We start from the raw sequence: 22,024 nt of genomic DNA, 5'->3' as shown, positions 1-22,024 counted from the left end.
AGAAGAAGGCATCCAAGTGAAAGGGCATTCATTTGGGATATGGATTTTTATTGGCATCATGCTCTAGTCATGAGAAAGTCCTGACCCATAGATGCTGGGCTACAGCCTTAGGCCCTGGGAATCCGAAGCGTTGGCCTCTCAATAGAGAGAGACCTCAAGGCTGAAGGAGCCATCTTCCTCTGGCCTTCTTTTACCATTGCCGTTCACATCATTGCAACTTTGCAGAGATAGGCTCGTAACTCTGCACAGTCCTGAACTTCCCATGCCGAAAAATCTAGGAGAAAATAAGACAGAGAAAGCACCAGGATTTCTTTCATTTTTGCAATGCCGCCGTTTCTATGTTGTTTCCTTCCAAGACAATAGAAGAAAGTGAACCCACCTAAGGAAGTGCAAGAGGAAATGCCCCTTAGAAAGCATCCAAGGGGCCCTTCTGCTTTTGGGGGGTCCAGGCCAGTTCAAGTATTTTCAAGGAGGCCATAGTATGACTCCACTTGAAGAATCTGTCACTGGATCCCACTCACCTCAACAACTATCAGCCAGAATCAAATCTCCCATTCCTGAGCAAAGTTCTCCAGAAGATGGTGGCCTCACAACTCTAAAGTTTCTTGGATGAAACCTATTATCTAGATCAACTTCAACTGTTGCAGTAGTTCAAACAGGATGTGACTAAGGGATGGACTATCATGGCCGTGACTATCACAGCTATGGAACTGAGATGGTACTGGTCACCTTGGGGGATGATCTACAAAGAGAACTTGATAGGAGGAGTGTGTCCCAACTAGTTCTCCTGGATCTCTCAGTGGCAATCGATACCATGGACTATGGTATCCTTCTGGGCTGGCTCTCCTAGATGGGACTTGGGGACCCTGTGTTACAGTGGAGGGTCAAACCTAGAAGGTGGCGCTGGGGACTCCTGATCGACCTCTTGGCCACTGGCTTGTGGAGTCCCTCAGGGTGGCTGTCATCAGTAACTGACTGGATGAGGGATAACAACCTGAAACTAAATCCAGACAAGACAGAGGTTCTCCTGGTCAGTCAGAAGGTGGATCAGGGTATGGGATTACAGCCTGTGATGGATGGGGTCACAGTCCCCCTGAAGATATAGGTTTGAGGTCTATGGGGTCCTCCTGGCCCTGGAACCTCAGGTGTTGGTGGTGGCCAGGAGCACCTTCACACAGTTCAAAATTGTGCGTCAGCTGTGCCCGTACCTTGACATTCCAGATCTGGCCATGATAGTCCATGTAAAGTGGAGGTCCATCAAAGATATGTCTACACTATGTCTACTACCATACCATCCTAAACACGCCTGATCTCGTCTGATCTTGGAATCTAAACAGGGTCGGGCCTGATTAGTACTTGGATGGGAAAAGATATGTCCTCCTCCAATCTGCTGGAACTTCTCCCATTCTCCAAGAACTCTCAAAGATGATTGCCAATTGTTCTGAAATGACTTCTGCTAGTTCCTTCAATACTCTTGGGTGTAGTTGATCTGGTCAGGCCTGATTAGTACTTGGATGGGAAAAGATATGTCTACAATGTAGAATTAATGCACCATTTGAAAAGCCATGGCTAAATGCCATGAAATTTTGGGAGTTGTAGTTTATCAAGGTCTTTAGCTTTCTTTGGCTAAGAGTGTTGGTGTCTCACCAGACTACAACTTCTAGATTTCCATAGCATTGAAATGGTGACACATTCATTCGGCAGTGTAGATGGACCCTGAGTCCTTCCATGAGCTTTACTAACTCTCATCTTCATTAAGGAAAGGTCTTGCACAATTGTATTGTTGAAGGCTTTCATGGTCGGAATCACAGGTTGTTGTAGGTTTTTCAGGCTGTATGGCCATGATGGCCAGGAAATCAGAAGACGCTTACTTCTTGGGAGGAGAGCAATGTCCAGTCTCGATAAAATAGTAAAGAGTAGAGACATCAGACTGGCAAGGAAGAGCGAAGGAAGAGAGGCGCTTTCGAGCTATGGTGCTGGAGGAAAGTTCTCAGAGTGCCTTGGACTGCGAGAAGGTCCAACCAGTCCATCCTCCAGGAAAGAAAGCCCGGCTGCTCATTGGAGAGAAGGAGACTAGAGACAAAGTGGAAGTCCTTTGGCCACATCATGAGGAGACAGCAAAGCTTAGAGAAGACAATGATGCTGGGGAAGGTGGAAGGCAAAAGGAAGAGGGGCCGACCAAGGGCAAGATGGATGGATGGCATCCTTGAAGTGACTGGACTGACCTTGAAGGAGCTGGGGGTGGTGACGGCCGACAGGGAGCTCTGGCGTGGGCTGGTCCATGAGGTCACGAAGAGTCGGAGATGACTGAACGAATGAACAACAACAACATGGCCATGTCCTAGAAGCATTCTCTCCTGACATTTCACTTGTGTCTATGGCAGGCATCCTCAGAGGTTGTGAGGAACTCACAACCTCTGAGGATGCCTACCATAGATGCAGGCAAAACGTTAGGAGAGAATGCTTCTAGAATATGGCCATACAGCCCGAAAAACCTACAACAACCCAGTCTTACACAATTATCACAACATCTCCAGAACAAGGAAGGTTCTTGATAGGACTCAATTTCTCAGGTCCTTTCCTTTCCATACATTGTGGAAACCCCTTCTCACCCGCACGAGGCATTTCTACACAGTCCCCCTTAGGTTGATGGGATTTGCTGAGGCTCCAGGGGATGTAGTTGACGGAAGACATGTCTGACCACCTCCAACGTTTCTTCTGCAAACACAGCAAACACAAAAGAGAACAAACTCAAACATCTCCTCGATCCCACAATCCATCCTCTTAGAAATCTGAAGAGAAGCCTTTCAAGAAATGGTCTAGAGCAGTGGTTCTCAACCTTCCTAATGCCGTGACCCCTTAATACAGTTCCTCATGTGGTGGTGACCCCCAACCGTAACCCTAACATTATGAATCGCCATGTAAATAATGATCTGCAGGATGTATTTTCATTCACTGGAGCAAATTTGGCACAAATACCTGGTATGCCCAAATTTGAATACTGGTGGGGTTGGCGGGAGGATTGATTTTGTCATTTGGGAGTTGTAGTTGCTGGGATTTACAGTTGACCTGCAAACAATAGAACATCGGATCTCTGACAAGATACTGATCCTGACATTTAGTGCTCAAAATGGCCAAGGACCTTTATATCTTAGGGACCGCCTCATTCCTTTTCCCCATCAGTGGTCACCTCAATCCACCCAGGAAAATCTCCTATACATACTGGGTCCTAGGGAGGCACATTTGGTGGGCATTGACCTTGAGTTTGGGAGTTGTAGTTCACCTACATCCAGAGAGCACTGTGGACTCAAACAATGATGGATCTGGACCAAACTTGGCACGGATACTCAATATGCCCAAATGTCAACACTGATGGGGTTTGGGGAAAATAGACTTTAACATTTGGGAGTTGTACTTGCTGGGATTTATAGTTCACCTACATAGAATCATAGAATCATAGAATCCTAGAGTTGGAAGAGACCTCATGGGCCATCCAGTCCAACCCCCTGCCAAGAAGCAGGAATATTGCATTCAAAGCACCCCTGACAGATGGCCATCCAGCCTCTGCTTCAAAGCTTCCAAAGAGGGAGCCTCCACCACACTCCAGGGCAGAGAGTTCCACTGCTGAACGGCTCTCACAGTCAGGAAGTTCTTCCTAATGTTCAGATGGAATCTCCTCTCTTGTAGTTTGAAGCCATTGTTCCGCGTCCTAGTCTCCAGGGAAGCAGAAAGGAAGCTTCCTCCCTCCTCCTCCCTGTGGCTTCCTCTCACATATTTATACATGGCTATCATATCTCCTTTCAGCCTTCTCTTCTTCAGGCTAAACATGCCCAGCTCCTTAAGCCGCTCCTCATAGGGCTTGTTCTCCAGACCCTTGATCTGCTCCCTCCTCCCTGTGGCTTCCTCTCACCTATTTATACATGGCTATCATATCTCCTCTCAGCCTTCTCTTCTTCAGGCTAAACATGCCCAGTTCCCTAAGCCGCTCCTCATAGGGCTTGTTCTCCAGACCCTTGATCATTTTAGTCGCCCTCCTCTGGACACATTCCAGCTTAGAGTCAATATCTCTCTTGAATTGTGGTGCCCAGAATTGGACACAATATTCCAGGTGTGGTCTAACCAAGGTAGAATAGAGCATGGGGAGCATGACTTCCTTAGATCTAGATCAATCAAAGAGTGTTCTGAACCCCAACAATGAATTGGGCCAAACTTCCCACACAGAACCCCCATGACCAACAGAAAATACTGTGTTTTCCGATGGTCTTTGGCGACCCCTCTGACACCCCTTCGCAACCCCCTCCCCAGGGGTCCCAACCCCCAGGTTGAGAAGCACTGCTCTAGAGATTCTATATCCCTTCTTGGGATCCATGAAGGGTGAAGTGCAAACAACAGTATTTACATGCTTTGTATGTCTCCACCCGACATTTTGGCTAAATAGGCATGGAAGATCGTTTGTATCAGAAGTATGGAAAGGGGAGGCAGACTAGCATCGCCACCACCAACACCAGTAATTTCTTTTTGATGCAACAAGAATGCAGGAGGCAAAAAGCTTGCAAAAAAAGAAAACAGGAGCATTTGTCTTTGCAAAATTGAAGCTAACAATTACCGTATATTCCGGCATATAAGACGACTGGGCGTATAAGACGACCCCCAACTTTTCCAGTTAAACTATAGAGTTAAGACGACTTCCATGCATAAGACTACACCCGCGTATAAGACGACCCCTGACTTTTGAGAAGATTTTCTTGGGTTAAAAAGTAGTCTTATACACCAGAATATACTGTAGTTATTCTACCCACTGGCTTCCCAATTGTTCCACTAATAGCATTATTCAAAGCTCAGAAACTGTGCCATGCAAGTTTCACAAATTGGAACTTACGTCTCGCAAAATTTGAAAAATTGAAGTTATTCTGTGCAAAATTTACAAATGGGAATGGATGCTGGACAAAATTCACAAACTGGAAGTTATCCTGTGCCAAATCATCATCATCATCATCATCATCATCATCATCTGGGCACCACAATTCAAGAGAGATATTGACAAGCTGGAATGTGTCCAGAGGAGGGTGACTAAAATGATCAAGGGTCTGGAGAACAAGCCCTATGAGGAGCGGCTTAAGGAGCTGGGCATGTTTAGCCTGAAGAAGAGAAGGCTGAGAGGAGATATGATAGCCATGTATAAATATGTGAGAGGAAGCCACAGGGAGGAGGAAGCAGATCAGGGGTCTGGAGAACAAGCCCTATGAGGAGCGGCTTAAGGAGCTGGGCATGTTTAGCCTGAAGAAGAGAAGGCTGAGAGGAGATATGATAGCCATGTATAAATATGTGAGAGGAAGCCACAGGGAGAAGGAGGGAGCCAGCTTCCTTTCTGCTTCCTTGGAGACTAGGACGCAATGGAACAATGGCTTCAAACTACAAGAGAGGATATTCCATCTGAACATGAGGAAGAACTTCCTGACTGTGAGAGCCGTTCAGCAGTGGAACTCTCTGCCCCGGAGTGTGGTGGAGGCTCCTTCTTTGGAAGCTTTTAAACAGAGGCTGGATGGCCATCTGTCAGGGGTGATTTGAATGCAATATTCCTGCTTCTTGCCAGAATGGGGTTGGACTGGATGGCCCAGGAGGTCTCTTCCAACTCTTGGATTCTTTGATTCTATGATTCTATGATAATAATAATTTTATTTGTATTCCACCCTCTTTCCCCAAGGGAGCTGAAGGTGGATTCCAACAAAAAATGGCAAACATTCAATGCCAGATGTATTGTCGAAGGCTTTCATGGCCGGAATCACTGGGTTGTTGTAGGTTTTTTCGGGCTATATGGCCATGTTCTAGAGGCATTCTCTCCTGACGTTTCGCCTGCATCTATGGCAAGCATCCTCAGAGGTAGTGAGGTCTGTTGGAACTAGGACAAAGGGTTTATATATCTGTGGAATGACCAGGGTGGGACAAAGGACTCTTGCCTGCTGGAGCTAGGTGGGAATGTTTCAACTGACCACCTTGATGAGTATTTGATGGCCTGACTGTGCCTGGAGCAAACTTTTGTTGAGAGGTGATTAGATGTCCTTGTTTGTTTCCTCTCTGTTGTTGTGCTGTTGTAATTTTAGAGGGTTTTTTTAAATACTGGTAGCCAGATTTTCTTCATTTTCATGGTTTCCTCCTTTCTGTTGAAATTGTCCACATGCTTCTTGTGGATTTCAGTGGCTTCTTTGTGTAGTCTGACATGGTGGTTATGAGAGAATCCAGAGAAGCCATTGAAATCCACAAGCATGTCAGGCCATTATATGCTAATGAAGGTGGTCAGTTGAAACATTCACACCTAGCTCCAGCAGACAAGAGTCCTTGGTCCCACCCTGGTCATTCCACAGATATATAAACCCCTTTTCCTAGTTCCAACAGACCTCACTACCTCTGAGGATGCTTGCCTAGATGCAGGCGAAACGTCAGGAGAGAATGCCTCTAGACCATGGCCATATAGCCTGAAAAAACCTACAACAAACCAGAACAAAAATAAGCAGATAAATTAGAATATATCCCACATTGTTAAAATTCTAATACACTCAAGATTATTCTCATTTGTCCCTCGCTTGTGAGGGAAAAACTTATTTGATAAACACACAATATTTGACCATTTTGACATTTCCAACTGTTCTTTCAATCATTAGATGTATATCATGTATTTGTGAAATTGGAATGATTGTAAGTAAACGTTCATAGAATCATAGAATCTAAGAGTTGGAAGAGACCTCATGGGCCATCCAGTCCAACCCCATTCTGCCAAGAAGCAGGAATATTGCATTCAAATCACACCTGACAAATGGCCATCCAGCCTCTGCTTAAAAGCTTCCAAAGAAGGAGCCTCCACCACACTCCGGGGCAGAGAGTTCCACTGCTGAACGGCTCTCACATTCAGGAAGTTCTTCCTCATGTTCAGATGGAATCTCCTCTTTCGTAGTTTGAAGCCATTGTTCCATTGCGTCCTAGTCTCCAAGGAAGCAGAAAACAAGCTTGCTCCCTCCTCCCTGTGGCTTCCTCTCACATATTTATACATGGCTGTCATGTCTCCTCTCAGCCTTCTCTTCTTCAGGCTAAACATGCCCAGCTCCTTAAGCCGATCCTCATAGGGCTTGTTCTCCAGACCCTTGATGATTTGAGTCGCCCTCCTCTGGACACATTCCAGCTTGTCAATCTCTCTCTTGAATTGTGGTGCCCAGTCAATGACATATTGCAAAAGTGCTGGAAACCTGATTTCCAAATTTCCCCTTCTTCAAATCAGTTGATACAAATGGGATATATGAAAAGAAAAAAAAACAAACAAAGGCACAAAATAGGCCGTTCCTAACTAGTCCACAGGGCTGGAGATGGTGGAGTTTTTCTTTTGTGGGATGAATGCCTTCTCCCTTCCTTTTCAGACAGATATTTCATAGGCCTGGGCGGTTTCGTTCGTTAATTTTGTAATTCGTTAAATATTCGTTAATTTTAGCAATTACAAAACGATTACAAAACTTATTTTTAAACCCGGAAGTGTTTTTAAATATCGAAACGGCAGGCGCCAAAAATTTTTGTATTTCCGTCCATTTCGGAAATACGTAAGATGGCCGCCTGGCGATGCTTGCTGGGAGCTCTCCCCTCTCTCCTCTCTTAGCCAGTCAGAGGCAGAGCCTGAAAGAGGAGGAGGAGGAGGAGGAGGAGGAGAGGGCGGGGAAGGCGCCAGCTGAGCAAGCGAGCGAGAGGGCGAGCGAGAGGGTGAGCAAGAGGGCGAGCGGCGAGCGAGAGGGCGAGCAGCGAGCGAGAGGGCGAGCGGCGAGCGAGAGGGCGAGCGAGCGGCGAGCGAGAGGGCGAGCGGCGAGCGAGAAGGCGAGCGGCGAGCGAGAGGGCGAGCGGTGAGCAAGAGGGCGAGCGAGAGGGCGAGCGGGAGGGCGAGCGGCGAGCGAGAGGGCGAGCAGCGAGCGAGAGGGCGAGCAGCGAGCGAGAAGGCGAGTGGCGAGTGAGAGGGTGAGCGGCGAGCGAGAGGGCGAGCGGCAAGTGAGAGGGCGAGCAGCGAGCGAGAGGGCGAGCGAGAGGGCGAGCGAGAGGGCGAGCGGCGAGCGAGAGGGCGAGCAGCGAGCGAGAGGGCGAGCGGCGAGCGAGAGGGTGAGTGGCGAGCGAGAGGGCGAGCGAGAGGGCGAGCGGCGAGCGAGAGGGCGAGCGAGAGGGCGAGCGGCGAGCGAGAGGGCGAGCGGCGAGCGAGAGGGCGAGCGAGAGGGCGAGCGAGAGGGCGAGCGGCGAGCGAGAGGGCGAGTGGCGAGCGAGCGGCGAGCGAGAGGGCGAGCGGCGAGCGAGAAGGCGAGCGGCGAGCGAGAGGGCGAGCGGTGAGCAAGAGGGCGAGCGAGAGGGCGAGCGGGAGGGCGAGCGGCGAGCGAGAGGGCGAGCAGCGAGCGAGAGGGCGAGCAGCGAGCGAGAAGGCGAGTGGCGAGTGAGAGGGTGAGCGGCGAGCGAGAGGGCGAGCGGCAAGTGAGAGGGCGAGCAGCGAGCGAGAGGGCGAGCGAGAGGGCGAGCGAGAGGGCGAGCGGCGAGCGAGAGGGCGAGCAGCGAGCGAGAGGGCGAGCGGCGAGCGAGAGGGTGAGTGGCGAGCGAGAGGGCGAGCGAGAGGGCGAGCGGCGAGCGAGAGGGCGAGCGGCGAGCGAGAGGGCGAGCGAGAGGGCGAGCGAGAGGGCGAGCGGCAAGCGAGAGGGCGAGTGACAGGGTGAGAGGGCGAGCGAGAGGGCGAGCGAGAGGGCGAGCGAGAAGGCGAGCGAGAGGGCGAGCGGCGAGCGAGAGGGCGAGCGGCGAGCGAGAGGGTGAGCGAGAGGGCGAGCGGCAAGCGAGAGGGCGAGCGACAGGGTGAGAGGGCGAGCGAGAGGGCGAGCGGCGAGCGAGAGGGCGAGCGGCGAGTGAGAGGGCCCGCCAGAGTGAGTGAGTGCCTGCCTTCCCTCCTTAATAATAATTTCTCCTCCCTATTCTACTAAATTAATAATTAAATTAAAAAAATATTGAAAAAAATATTGAAAAGAAAGGGCGCCATCTTTACAAAATGTTTTGTAAATATTAACGAAATTTCGTAAATACCGAACTTTTTTAAGGGAAAATTTTGTAATTATTTTAAATATCGAAACAAAAAAAAAAAAACCCCAAATACAAATCGATTTTAGAAACAAATTTTTGCGTTGTTACCCAGGCCTAATATTTCAATGCAAGGCTTTGCTCAGGGATAGAAGAGGAGAGATTACCCCATACCTACGTGCATGCTGCCTACGTTGTATAGTCCGATCCAAATAGGCTCTTCGATTACAAAGTTGGTTGTAAGCCAAGTGGCCACGGTATCCATTTCCCTGCGACTGAAGATAGAGGCGAGATGGCTTTCTGTCCCGTATGACATACATTCTGTCTGATGTGGACCAAAGACAAGGAGGCCATCATCCAACAGAAAAAAAAGAGAGAAAATGTATTTATTTATTTTATTTACAGTATTTATATTCTGCCCTTCTCAACCTGGAGGGGACTCAGGGCGGATCACAATACACACATACACATGGCAAACATTCAATGCCATAGACACACAACATATATAGACAGTAGGGCTGGGCGGTTTTGTTTCGTTAATTCGTAATTCGTTAAAAATTTGTTATTTTTTTTGTTAACGAAGCGATAACGAACCATTCTGGAGCAACTTAAAAATGAAACGAATTTTTCAATTCGTTTCGTAAATGCTTCGTATTTCGTTATGTATTCGTTTCGTTATCGGTTTGAGGTCGTTTCGTTATTATTTCCGCATGTCTGGGGCAAGTTTTATAGTTGTTTTTTGTTTAATTAGTGAAAAAAAATTATAATATCACACCAACAGTCAAGAACAGAGGGAGAGGGAAGCTTCAGAAGTTTTTGGAGGTTTTTTAGCGTATTTCGCGGTCGCGTCCGCCATTAACGAATCGATTTGTTATTGTTTCGGAAATCGATTCGTTAATTTTTTACCATTTACGAAATTTCGTAAATATAGAACTTTTTAAAAGGAAAATTTTGTAATTATTTTAAATATCAAAACAAAAAAAACCCCCAAATACAAATCGTTTTTAGAAACAATTTTTTCCGTTGTTACCCAGGCCTACTAGCTAATAGACAAACATCAATATACCATAATCACAAAACCCACCCCCGATCGCCTCATCATCCAAGCGTGATCCAAATTCGTCGTCCATTGTTCCATTCCTATGTTCCAAATTACCAAATTGCACTGAATTACTCAAACACCTGCACAAACATCCAGGTCTTCAACTTTCTACAGAATGTCATGAGAGATGGTGCCAGCCTAACATCTACAGGAAGGGCGTTCCACAGCCGAGGAGCCACCACCGAGAAGGCCCTATCTCTCGTCCCCGCCAACCGTGCTTGAGAGGCTGGCGGGATCGAGAGCAGGGCCTCCCCGGAAGATCTCAAAGTCCAGGTGGGTTCATAGGCCGAGATGCGGTCAGCTAGGTATCTTGGGCCGGAACCGTTTAGGGCGGTGTTTCTCAACCTTCTTAATGCGGCGACCCCTTAATCCAGTTCCTCATGTTGTGGTGACCCCCCAACCATAACATTATTTTTGTTGCTACTTCATAACCATAATTTGGTTACTGTTATGTATTGTAATGTAAATATCCGATATGCAGGACAGATTTTCATTCACTGGACCAAATTTGGCACAAAAACTCAATAAGCCCAAATTTGAATACTGGTGGGGTTGGGGAGGGGGGATTGATTTTGTCATTTGAGAGTTGTAGTTGCTGGGATTTATAGTTTACCTACAGTCAAAGAACAATCTGAACCCCACCAACGATGGAACTGAACCAAACTTGGCACACAGATCTCCCATGACCAAGAGAAAATACTGGAAGGGTTGGTGGGCATTGACCTTGAGTTTTGGAGTTGTAGTTTACCTACATCCAGGTAGAGCACTGTGGACTCAAACAATGATGGATCTGGAGCAAACTTGGCATGAATCCTCAATATGCTCAAATGTGAATACTGGTGGAGATTTGGGAAAATAGAACTTGACATTTGGGAGTTGTAGTTGCTGGGATTTATCATTCACCTACAATCAAGGAGCATTCTGAACTCCACCAATGATGGAATTAAACCAATTTTGGCACACAGAACTCTCACAACCAACAGAAAATACTGGAAGGGTTTGGTGGGCATTGACCTTGAGTTTTGGAGTTGTAGTTCACCTACATCCAGAGAGCACTGTGGACTCAAACCATGATGGAACTGGACCAAACTTGGCACAAATACTCAATATGCCCAAATGTGAACACTGTTGGGAGTTTGGGATTTATAGTTCACCTACAATCAAAGAGCACTCTGAACCCAGCCCACAATAGATCTGCACCAAACTTACCACACTACCTACATGGCCAACATTGAATACTGGTGGGGTTGGGGGGGGGGGTTATTTTTGAATTCTGGGAGTTGTAGTTCACCAACACCAAAAAGGAAGAGAAGGACAGACGGAGAGATCTTTAACCTTCTCTGCCAAAAGGGTTCCTATGACCATCAGAAATATGTGTTTTCTGATGGACTTTGGTGACCCCTCTGAAACCCACTCGTGACCCCCTCAGGGGTCCCGACCCCCAGGTTGAGAAACACTGGTTTAGGGCTTTATAGGCCAGTACCAACACCTTGAATTGGGCCCGGTAGCAAATCGGCAGCCAGTGGAGCTGGTGCAACAGGGGGGTTGTGTGCTCCCTGCGCTCCGCTCCTGTTAGAATCATGGCTGCCGCGCGTTGGACTAGTTGCAGCTTCCGGTCCGTCTTCAAGGGCAGCCCCATGTAGAGAGCGTTGCAGTAGTCTAGGCGGGATGTGACAAGAGCGTGTACCACCGTGGCCAAGTCAGACTTCCCAAGGTACGGGCGCAGCTGGCGCACGAGCCTGAGCTGTGCAAATGCTCCCCTGGTCACCGCCGAGACCTGGGGTTCCAGGCTCAGCGACGAGTCCAGGGTCACACCCAAGCTGCGAACCTGCGTCTTCAGGGGGAGTGCGACCCCATCCAACACAGGCTGTAACCCTATGCCCTGTTCGGCCTTACGACTGACCAGGAGTACCTCTGTCTTAGAATCATAGAATCATAGAATCAAAGAATCAAAGAGTTGGAAGAGACCTCATGGGCCATCCAGTCCAACCCCCTGCCAAGAAGCAGGAATATTGCATTCAAATCACCCCTGACAGATGGCCATCCAGCCTCTGCTTAAAAGCTTCCAAAGAAGGAGCCTCCACCACACTCCGGGGCAGAGAGTTCCACTGCTGAACGGCTCTCACAGTCAGGAAGTTCTTCCTAATGTTCAGGTGGAATCTCCTCTCTTGTAGTTTGAAGCCATTGTTCCGCGTCCTAGTCTCCAGGGAAGCAGTAAACAAGCTTGCTCCCTCCTCCTCCCTGTGGCTTCCTCTCACATATTTATACATGGCTATCATATCTCCTCTCAGCCTTCTCTTCTTCAGGCTAAACATGCCCAGTTCCCCAAGCCGCTCCTCATAGGGATTGTTCTCCAGACCCTTGATCATTTTAGTCGCCCTCCTCTGGACACATTCCAGTCTTGTCTGGATTCAACTTCAATTTGTTTATTTTATTTACAGTATTTATATTCTGCCCTTCTCAACCTGGAGGGGACTCAGGGCGGATCACAATACACACATATACATGGCAAACATTCAATGCCATAGACACACAACATATATAGACAGGCACACAGAGGCTATTTAACTTTCCAGCTTCAAGAGGGACCATGCCTTGCTGATTCATCGATTGGCTAGGTCTGGTGTACGAGGTTTAGCCCTGAAATGGTTCAGTTAGTTCCTCCGGGACCGGAGACAGAGGGTGGGGTGGTCAGGCCAAAGCTCTGAGAGTTCCTGCCTTTGCTGTGGAGTGAGTTCCCAAGGGTGCCATCCTCTCGTCCCTGTTATTTAATATCTATGTCCAGCCACTGTTGAAGTTCAACAGTGACAAATGCAAGATACTCCACTTAGGCAGAAAAAATGAAATGCAAAGATACAGAATGGGGGACAATGCCTGGCTCGAGAGCAGGACGTGTGAAAAAGATCTTGGAGTCCTCGTGGACAACAAGTTAAACATGAGCCAGGAATGTGATGTGGCGGCAAAAAAAGCCAATGGGATTTTGGCCTGCATCAATAGGAGCATAGTGTCTAGATCTAAGGAAGTAATGCTACCCCTCTATTCTGCTTTGGTTAGACCACATCTGGAATATTGAGTCCAATTCTGGGCACCACAATTCAAGAGAGATATTGACTCTAAGCTGGAATGTGTCTAGAGGAGGGCGACTAAAATGATCAAGGGTCTGGAGAACAAGCCCTATGAGGAGCGGCTTAAAGAGCTGGGCATGTTTAGCCTGAAGAAGAGAAGGCTGAGAGGGGATATGATAGCCATGTATAAATATGTGAGAGGAAGCCACAGGGAGGAGGAGGGAGCAAGCTTGTTTTCTGCTTCCTTGGAGACTAGGACGCAATGGGACAATGGCTTCAAACTACAAGAGAGGAGATTCCATCTGAACATTAGGAAGAACTTCCTGACTGTGAAAGCCGTTCAGCAGTGGAACTCTCTGCCCCCGAGTGTGGTGGAGGCTCCTTCTTTGGAAGCTTTTAAACAGAGGCTGGATGGCCATCTGTCAGGGGTGATTTGAATGCAATATTCCTGCTTCTTGGCAGAATGGGGTTGAACTGGATGGCCCAGGAGGTCTCTTCCAACTCTTTGATTCTATGATTCTATGACTTGCTGGTTGGTGCAGAGCTTTGGCCGAGAGTGCTACCAGTATGCAGATGATACCCAGCTACTCTTGTGTCTCGAACCTGGGACAACCGCGATTCCTGAGAACTTTAAGCTGTGTTTGGAAGCAGTGATGAGTTGGCTGTGAGCGAGCAGACTCAAAGTGAACCCTGCTAAAACTGAGATACTCTGGCCCGGCCGGCCGCCAGAATTAACCCAGTCTCTGCCTGATTTCGATGGGGAAGCTCTGGTTCCGCCTGCCACTGTTCAAAGCCTTAAAGGGGTTGTGTTGGACTCATCGCTGACGATGGAGGCCCAGATCACGGCCATAAGGAAGCAGGCCTTTTTTCATCTTCACCAGGCAAGGAAATTGGCATCCTACCTTTCGGTAGAAGCACTGGCAACAGTAATCCACGCAACAGTCACCACGAGGTTGGACTATTGCAACGCCTTCTATGCCGGCTTTCCGAAGTCAACGACCCAGAAGATTCGGATGGTCCAAAATGCAGCGGCCAGACTGCTAGCGGGATCATCTCTAAGATCCCATATCACACCGATTCTGCAACAACTGCATTGGCTACCAAGAGAACATCGGATCTCTTACAAGATACCGATCCTGACATTTAGGGCTCAAAATGGCCAAGGACCTTGATATCTTAGGGACCGCCTCATGCCGGGTGAGTACAACTGGTTTACTTGGCCGTCCCTGACATCTAGAAACAACAACAATAATAAAGGACTGAAACTACAACCTTGTGGCAAAGGACTTACCCAAGAGTAAATCCACGTCAACTTCACTTGCATGAAGAATTTGAACATTTATATGTGCATTAATTTGTTTGTTGACTCCATGAAGACTTAAGAACATATTCAAGACGGCAATAAGACTAGGTTCTTGTGGGTTTTTTCGGGCTGTAGAGCCATGTTCTAGAGGCATTTCTCCTGACGTTTCGCCTGCATCTATGGCAAGCATCCTCAGAGGTAGTGAGGTCTGTTGGAATTAGGACAATGGGTTTATATATCTGTGGAATGGCTGGGGTGGGGCAAGGAGCTCTTCCCTGCTGCAGTTAGGTGTGAATGTTTAGCTGATCACCTTCATTAGCATTTGAAGGCCTGCCTGAGCCTGGGAAAATCTGTTGCTGGGAGGTGTTAATCTGTGCCTGGTTTTTTTCCTCTCTGTTGTTTAGCTGTTATAATTTTAGAGTTTTTTAATACTGGTAGCCAGATTTTGTTCATTTTCATGGTTTCTTCCTTTCTGTTGAAATTGTCCACATGCTTGTGGATTTCAATGGCTTCTCTGTGTAGCCTGACCTGGTGGTTGTGAGAGTGGTTCAGCATTCCTGTGTTCTCAAATAATCAGCTGTGTCCAGGCTGGTTCATCATGTGCTCTGCTATGGCTGACTTCTCTGGTTGAAGTAGTCTGCAGTGCCTTTCATGTTCCTTGATGTGTGTCTGGGCGCTGCGTTTGGTGGTCCCTATGTAGACTTGTCCACAGCTGCATGGTATACGGTAGACTCCTTGCCCCACCCCAGCCATTCCACAGATATATATAAACCCATTGCCCTAATTCCAACAGACCTCACACCTCTGAGGATGCTTGCCATAGATGCAGGCGAAACATCAGGAAAAATGCCTCTAGAACATGGCTCTACAGTCCGAAAAAACCCACAAGAACCTATTGATTCCAGCCATGAAAGCCTTCGACAAGGCAATAAGACTGTTTTTGAACTTTATTTGTATTACAGAACCAATACTACTACTATTGTGCTGTTAGAATAAGGGTTACCTATATGCACAGCTTTATGTTAAGTATGCATTATTAACCTAATTTGAAGCCTTAGTTATACTTGAGAATCTTAGCAAGTCTGGAGTAAAATTATGTGAGTTATACCACTTAATATGTTATGAGTATACTTATGTGAAAAGTATACAAATGTATATGTGCAAAAGCCGGGTTGCAGCTAAACGTCAAAAAAACCAAGATTATGGCAACAAGAATGATTGACAACTGGAAAATAGAGGGAGAAACCGTGGAGGCCGTGACAGACTTTGTATTTCTAGGTGCAAAGATGACTGCAGATGCAGACTGTGGCCAGGAAATCAGAAGACGCTTACTTCTTGGGAGGAGAGCAATGTCCAATCTCGATAAAATAGTCAAGAGTAGAGACATCAGACTGGCAACCAAGATCCATTGCCTAGTCCAAGCCATGGTCTTCCCTGTAGTCACCTACAGATGTGAGAGCTGGACCTTAGGGAAGGCTGAGCGAAGGAAGATCAATGCTTTTGAGCTGTGGTGCTGGAGGAAAGTGCTGAGAGTGCCTTGGACTGCAAGAAGATCCAACCAGTCCATCCTCCAGGAAAGAAAGCCCGGCTGCTCACTGGAGGGAAGGAGACTAGAGACAAAGTTGAAGTACTTTGGCCACATCATGAGGAGACAGGAAAGCCTGGAGAAGACAATGATGCTGGGGAAAGTGGAAGGCAAAAGGAAGAGGGGCCGACCAAAGGCAAGATGGATGGATAGCATCCTTGAAGTGACTGGACTGACCTTGAGGGAGCTGGGGGTGGTAACGGCCCACAGGGAGCTCTGGCGTGGGCTGGTCCATGAGGTCACGAAGAGTCGGAGACGACTGAACGAATGAACAACAACAACATGTGAAAAGTGGATAAATAGAATACCTATATGAGAAGTATTACACTACTCTATACCATACACCCTCTTTCCTATCTACTGCATATTATAGACATCTGTGTGTTTAGTTATGAAAACAAATACCTCCATCTCAACCAAACAAGCATTCCAGAACCTCATTCCAGCCCTCAAGAACACTACCTTGCAGTTTCCCTCAAAATGACAACAGTAAGTGATCCAACATCACTTCAGATTACCATTTTGAGAAGTACTGCAGAGGCAAACTGAAGGAGTTTAGCTTTCTTTGTCACTGAGAAGGCTACGGACTTTGTAAAATTACATCTCCATAGCATTGAGCCATGACAGTTCAGGACATATCAGACCGCAATAACTGTACAGTGCAAATGTACTCCTTGGACTATTTCCCAGCTCAGTTCCTGGGTCATGACTATTTTCCGGCTCTGATCACTTCCATACTGTAACCTATTCCATCTTGGATTTGCCAGTGCCTATTCTCTTGGGTCACCTTCAAGACAGGACATTAGGTTGGGTGCTGGAAGTCCCTTGCCCTATGCAATTGTTTGGTCCAATGTACATACATGTCAATGACATACCTCTGCATGGTTCCATGTTTCTTCTTGTGGGAAATATCCATAGCAGTGCTGCTCATAGGGGAACCAGCCACTCTTGCACTTCATACCTTGGCTACCTGTTCCAAGAGAAGAACATCTTGGTTTACAAGAAGAGAAGAACAGATTCAGACAGGCTCCTAAAAATGTAGGTGGAGATATAGTTAGACTCCAGAAACAAGGGTTATAGGGTTTGGGATATGGACTAATCACCCATGCATCCAACCTGATATGCCCTATCTCTGCTTGAGCTTCTTCTCCATAAAACCGTTTGTAGTGAAATCTACCTTTTAGGCGAACAGGCCAAAGCATGAATATCAGTAGCTTTCATCTTGAAAGGCAGGCAGAAGCAGGAGGAGGAGTCAAGCCGACTCCTGATTGGGTGGAGCAATTAGGGGAGGAGTCGGTTGAGAGAGGGGAAAAGGCTGTCAGCTCTTGACAAAGAGAGTAGTGTCTTAACATCAAACACAGAAGGATGAGATTTTAGGAGAGGAAGCTAAAATAGGGTTCTGACAGGAAAGAAAGCTAGAAAGTGAGCCTTAAGGATAGGGAATAAGGTTGAGACAAAGGCTAGGGTTTTACTGTGTTGAGAGGACCAGTAAAAGGGAGTTTTGTCTTATTAAACTTAGGAGAAGTTTAAGATATCTTATTGCCCTGAGAGTGAGACAGACAGGAGTCTGTTCTCCAAGTGATACTGTTTCTAAGGATAGAGCAGTGTGTTTAAGGAAACTCACAGTTAATAAAAGCTTTATTTGTCAGTAGATCTAACTGTTTAACCTAACTACGTCTCTACAACTGAATTACACTTCTGTACCGCTCATTCCATGAGTAGATGTTTGTTTAAAGCTCAATAAACTTTTTCTAGTTCACTTTTAGCTGGTGTAAGCCTCAGTCTGTCAAGCACTGTTAGAGTCCAGTCAACCAGTGAAGCAGTTACAGAAGAACTAAGGGCAAACACACCTTACCTACTACACACTCACACCTTTTGGTTCCTCAGACCAAGAAAGCTGAGGTGGTGGCGGCTAATACTACCAATAACATCGGTCATTTATAATACGTTATCATCCCTTGCTTTGGTGGCAGAGGTGGGATTGTTTGACCACCTTGCCCAAGCTGTGGCGCTTTAATTTTACTATATTGGTGGCAGCGGTGGGATTCTTTGTTCCCCCCTGCCCAGATATCTTTAATTCTACTATACCGTTGTTTCCCAGATTGCTTTTCCCATACTATTTTGGGTGGACAATAATGGTTATGATAGTAGGCATTTTTCCACAGACCATGTTAATAGAACATATAGTTCATGCCATATTATGTCATGTTATGTCAAATGAACACTTAAGCCCTTCAAGAGACCTTTAAATGAGCCTTTTCCAAACAACACTCAAAGATCAATGGGATTTTGATGAATGGGATTTTGGCCTGCATCAAGAGGAGCATAGGGTCTAGATCCAGGGAAGTCATGCTCCCCATGCTCTATTCTGCCTTGGTTAGACCACACCTGGACTATTGTGTCCAGTTCTGGGCACCACAACTGAAAAGAGATATTGACAAGCTGGAATGTGTCCAGAGGAGGGCGACTAAAATAATCAGGGGTGTGCTGGTACCAGGAGCTCCAAACTCCCTTTCGTTCTTTGAGCGTTTGCATGTGCTTGTTCTGGCCATGCATTTTGCAGTTGGATGGTTCCTGCTAGGCTGCAGTCATGGGGCTAGCCACCTGTCTATCATCGTTAAGTTTTAGTTCCGCCCTTTTTTCCAGGTTCAGGAGGGAAAGGGAACCATTTTAGTTCGGTCTTACAGTTGGAAGCTTAGCTACAGGACGTTTTTTAAAGATAATTTTTATTGATTTATCACATTTATTACATATTATTGCATTTCGTACATCAGCCTCTTTAACATGTTGTTTTATTATTTTGCTTTGACATTTCCCCCACTTTTCTCTTTTTTTAGTTTTTATCACCACAGTCCTCCCCTCCACCCGTCTCAAGCCTCAATTCTTACATTTCATCTGTCCAAAATTTCATTTCTTCTTGTGACGGTAATTTTCCTTCCTTATTTTTAAATCCATTTACCACAAATCTTCCCCATACAGCATCAAAATCGCTTTGTTTCCATATACCTTTTTAACCTTTAATATACATGTCAATTTACCATTTATTGCTATTTTCCATGCTTCCTTATACCACTCCTCTATTTGTATATTCATTTCTTTTTTTCAATTCCTTGCTATGAGCAGTCTTGCTATAGTTAGTAAGTTTGTTATCGCTTCTTTATCCTCCTTTTTCAATTGCTTGACGTGAAAGTTTTCTACCTATAGAGAAGCTTCATTTCTTACAAAGTCCGGGGGAAAACAGTCCCAAAATCTCTGGCTGGAGAATTTACAGCCTCACAGCTTTAAGAACAGTCTCTAAAGAAAGGCTTTTAAGAGAACAGCTTTACAGCACAACCCTTGTTGGGGTTGGAGAAACAGACCTACAACTTTCGTGGGAAAAATCCTAAGGACTCCAGCTGGAGCCTTGGCTGGTAGGTCTACTCGGGTACCCAAGAAGCAATTTGGAGCCAGGAGTAGCGCCCACACCAGCAAAGCCTAGAAAGAAGATTGCCCAGGGAGGGGTCAAAAAGGATTTTCCTCGTAAAGGAAAGCAATCTGCCTGTCCCTTGTGGACAAGATTTAAGCAAGCCACCAGTTGATTCAAAGCTAAGAAGCATTTGTTTGATTTGTTGAAGATCTAAGATTGTTTGTTGAAGACCTAAGCAATAATAAAGAACTTTAGAGCCATGTTCTAGAGGCATTTCTCCTGACGTTTCGCCTGTATCTATGGCAAGCATCCTCACCTCACATTTTTCACCTCACACCTTTTTTCACCTCACATTTTTCACCTCACACCTCTGAGGATGCTTGCCATAGATGCAGGCGAAACGTCAGGAGAAATGCCTCTAGAACATGGCTCTATAGCCCGAAAAAACTCACAAGAACCTAGTGATTCCAGCCATGAAAGCCTTCGACAATACAATAAAGAACTTTGTTAAACTTTTAAGCTTCTAAAAACTTTGTATAGGAAAACCCATAGAGTCCCTCATCAGAGGCACCCCGGCTTCCCGCTGGGCAGAAAGAGCATGTCCTGTTCAAAAACCAATTGCTATAGGTCCAGCGCGCAACAGCACAAAGGGCCTGGAGAACAAGCCCTATGAGGGCATTGGATTCCACCTGGAATCCAATGCCCTCACTGTGGGAGAAGATGCAGATCAAGAATAGCGCTCCACAGTCACCTATGGTCCCACCAGTACACTGACCTTGGAAGACAATTCTACTCGGACACAAGGAATCGCATAAGTAAGATGTGATTGTTACATGATGATGACTATTATGTGATGAAATAGCCTTGGTGAGTCAGCTTATATGTAAGAAGATTACCCTGGTTTCCACCATCCAGAACATACCTGGAAGAAATGTGAAGATAAACAGGAGGCTCAAAATGGAGAAATGAAAATGGGATGGTCCCGCCATCCGCACCTGAGGAAGAAGAAGAGAAAACATGTTCATAGAATGGCTGATATTCCCAGGAAACTGGTTTCCCATGTTGGGTTCCAAAGTCTCCCAGAAGGTCAGAAGAGAATAACTATATTGGCATTATTGGAAATGGAAATACTATGAAACTTGCCCAAGATGTAAAATGGCTGAAGAAACATTAATGGACTTCAGAAATGCATGCAAATCTTGTCTGGTTCAGTTTTGCAAACAATGATGTTCAATTTTGATATGTATTGGAGTGCACGGTTTTCAAGAAACATCATTTGACTACAAAGAAGAATATTGCTAAAGAAAAAAATACATGATGTATAAGTGGGTAGCTGTTAGGCATGCCAAAGTCATGAACATCAACGTATACAGTAGGCCTGGGTAACAACGGAAAAATTTGTTTCTAAAATCGATTCGTTTTTGGGGGGTTTTTGCGTTTCGTTATTTAAAATAATTACAAAATTTTCCTTTTAAAAAGTTCGATATTTACGAAATTTCGTAAATGTGAAAAAAATTACAAAACATTAACGAATCGATTTCCGAAACAATAACGAATCGATTCGTTAATGGTGGACGCGACTGCGAAATACGCTAAAAAACCTCCAAAAACTTCTGAAGCTTCCCTCTCCCTCTGTTGTTGACTGTTGGTGTGATATTATAATTTTTTTTCACTAATTAAACAAAAAACAACCATAAAACTTGCCCCAGACATGCGGAAATAATAACGAAACGACCTCAAAACAATAACGAAATGAATACAATAACGAAATACGAAGCATTTACAAAACGTATTTAAAAATTCGTTTTTTAAAAAAATTACTCCAGAATGGTTCGTTATCGTTTTGTAATTTAAAAATTAACGAATTATTAACGAATTACGAATTAACGAAACGAAACCGCCCAGCCCTAGTATACAGATTACAAGCCACTCTAAACACCTTCGCAGAAGCTTACGAGAAGCTCGGCCTGTCATTAAACATCAAGAAAACCAAAGTGCTCTTCCAGGAGTCACCAGCCAATCCCTCTCCCATGCCAGAGATACAGCTTAATGGTGTCACATTAGAAAATATGGACCATTTCCGCTCCCTTGGCAGCCCCCTCTCCACCAAAGTCAACACTGACACTGACATTCAACACTGCCTGAGCTCTGCAAGTGCAGCATTTTTCCGAATGAAGCAGAGAGTGTTTGAGGACCGGGACATCCATAGGGATACCAAGGTGCTTGTCTATAAAGCTATTGTCCTCCCAACCCTGCTCTATGCCTGTGAAACGTGGACTGTCTACAGACGTCACATGCAATTCCTGGAACGATTCCATCAGCGTCACCTCCAAAAAGTCCTGCAAATCTCTTGGGAAGAAAGGCAGACAAAAGTCAGCGTGCTGGAAGAAGCAAAGGCCACCAGCACTGAAGCGATGGTCTTCCGCCATCAACTCTGCTGGACTGACCACATTGTCTGAATGCCCGACCACCATCTCCGAAAGCAGTT

The 22,024-nt window shown here is 46.1% G+C and overlaps 1 protein-coding gene across 1 annotated transcript; it reads right to left on the bottom strand.

Moving 5' to 3' along the window:
- Positions 1-203: 203 nt before the first annotated feature.
- Positions 204-20,597, bottom strand: LOC132777320 (regenerating islet-derived protein 4-like). The gene is made up of 5 exons (XM_060779674.2): positions 20,459-20,597; positions 17,006-17,100; positions 9,254-9,400; positions 2,613-2,718; positions 204-274 (listed from the first exon to the last, which is right to left on the bottom strand). Exons 1-5 carry the CDS (start codon positions 20,595-20,597, stop codon positions 204-206), a joined length of 558 nt encoding a protein of 185 aa, XP_060635657.2.
- Positions 20,598-22,024: the final 1,427 nt, after the last annotated feature.

This window comes from Anolis sagrei, chromosome 5 (assembly GCF_037176765.1).
Source record: "Anolis sagrei isolate rAnoSag1 chromosome 5, rAnoSag1.mat, whole genome shotgun sequence".
Taxonomy (NCBI): Eukaryota; Metazoa; Chordata; class Lepidosauria; order Squamata; family Dactyloidae; genus Anolis; species Anolis sagrei.
Note: the sequence above shows the minus strand (reverse complement) of the source record. Positions and strands in the feature narration are given on the sequence as shown.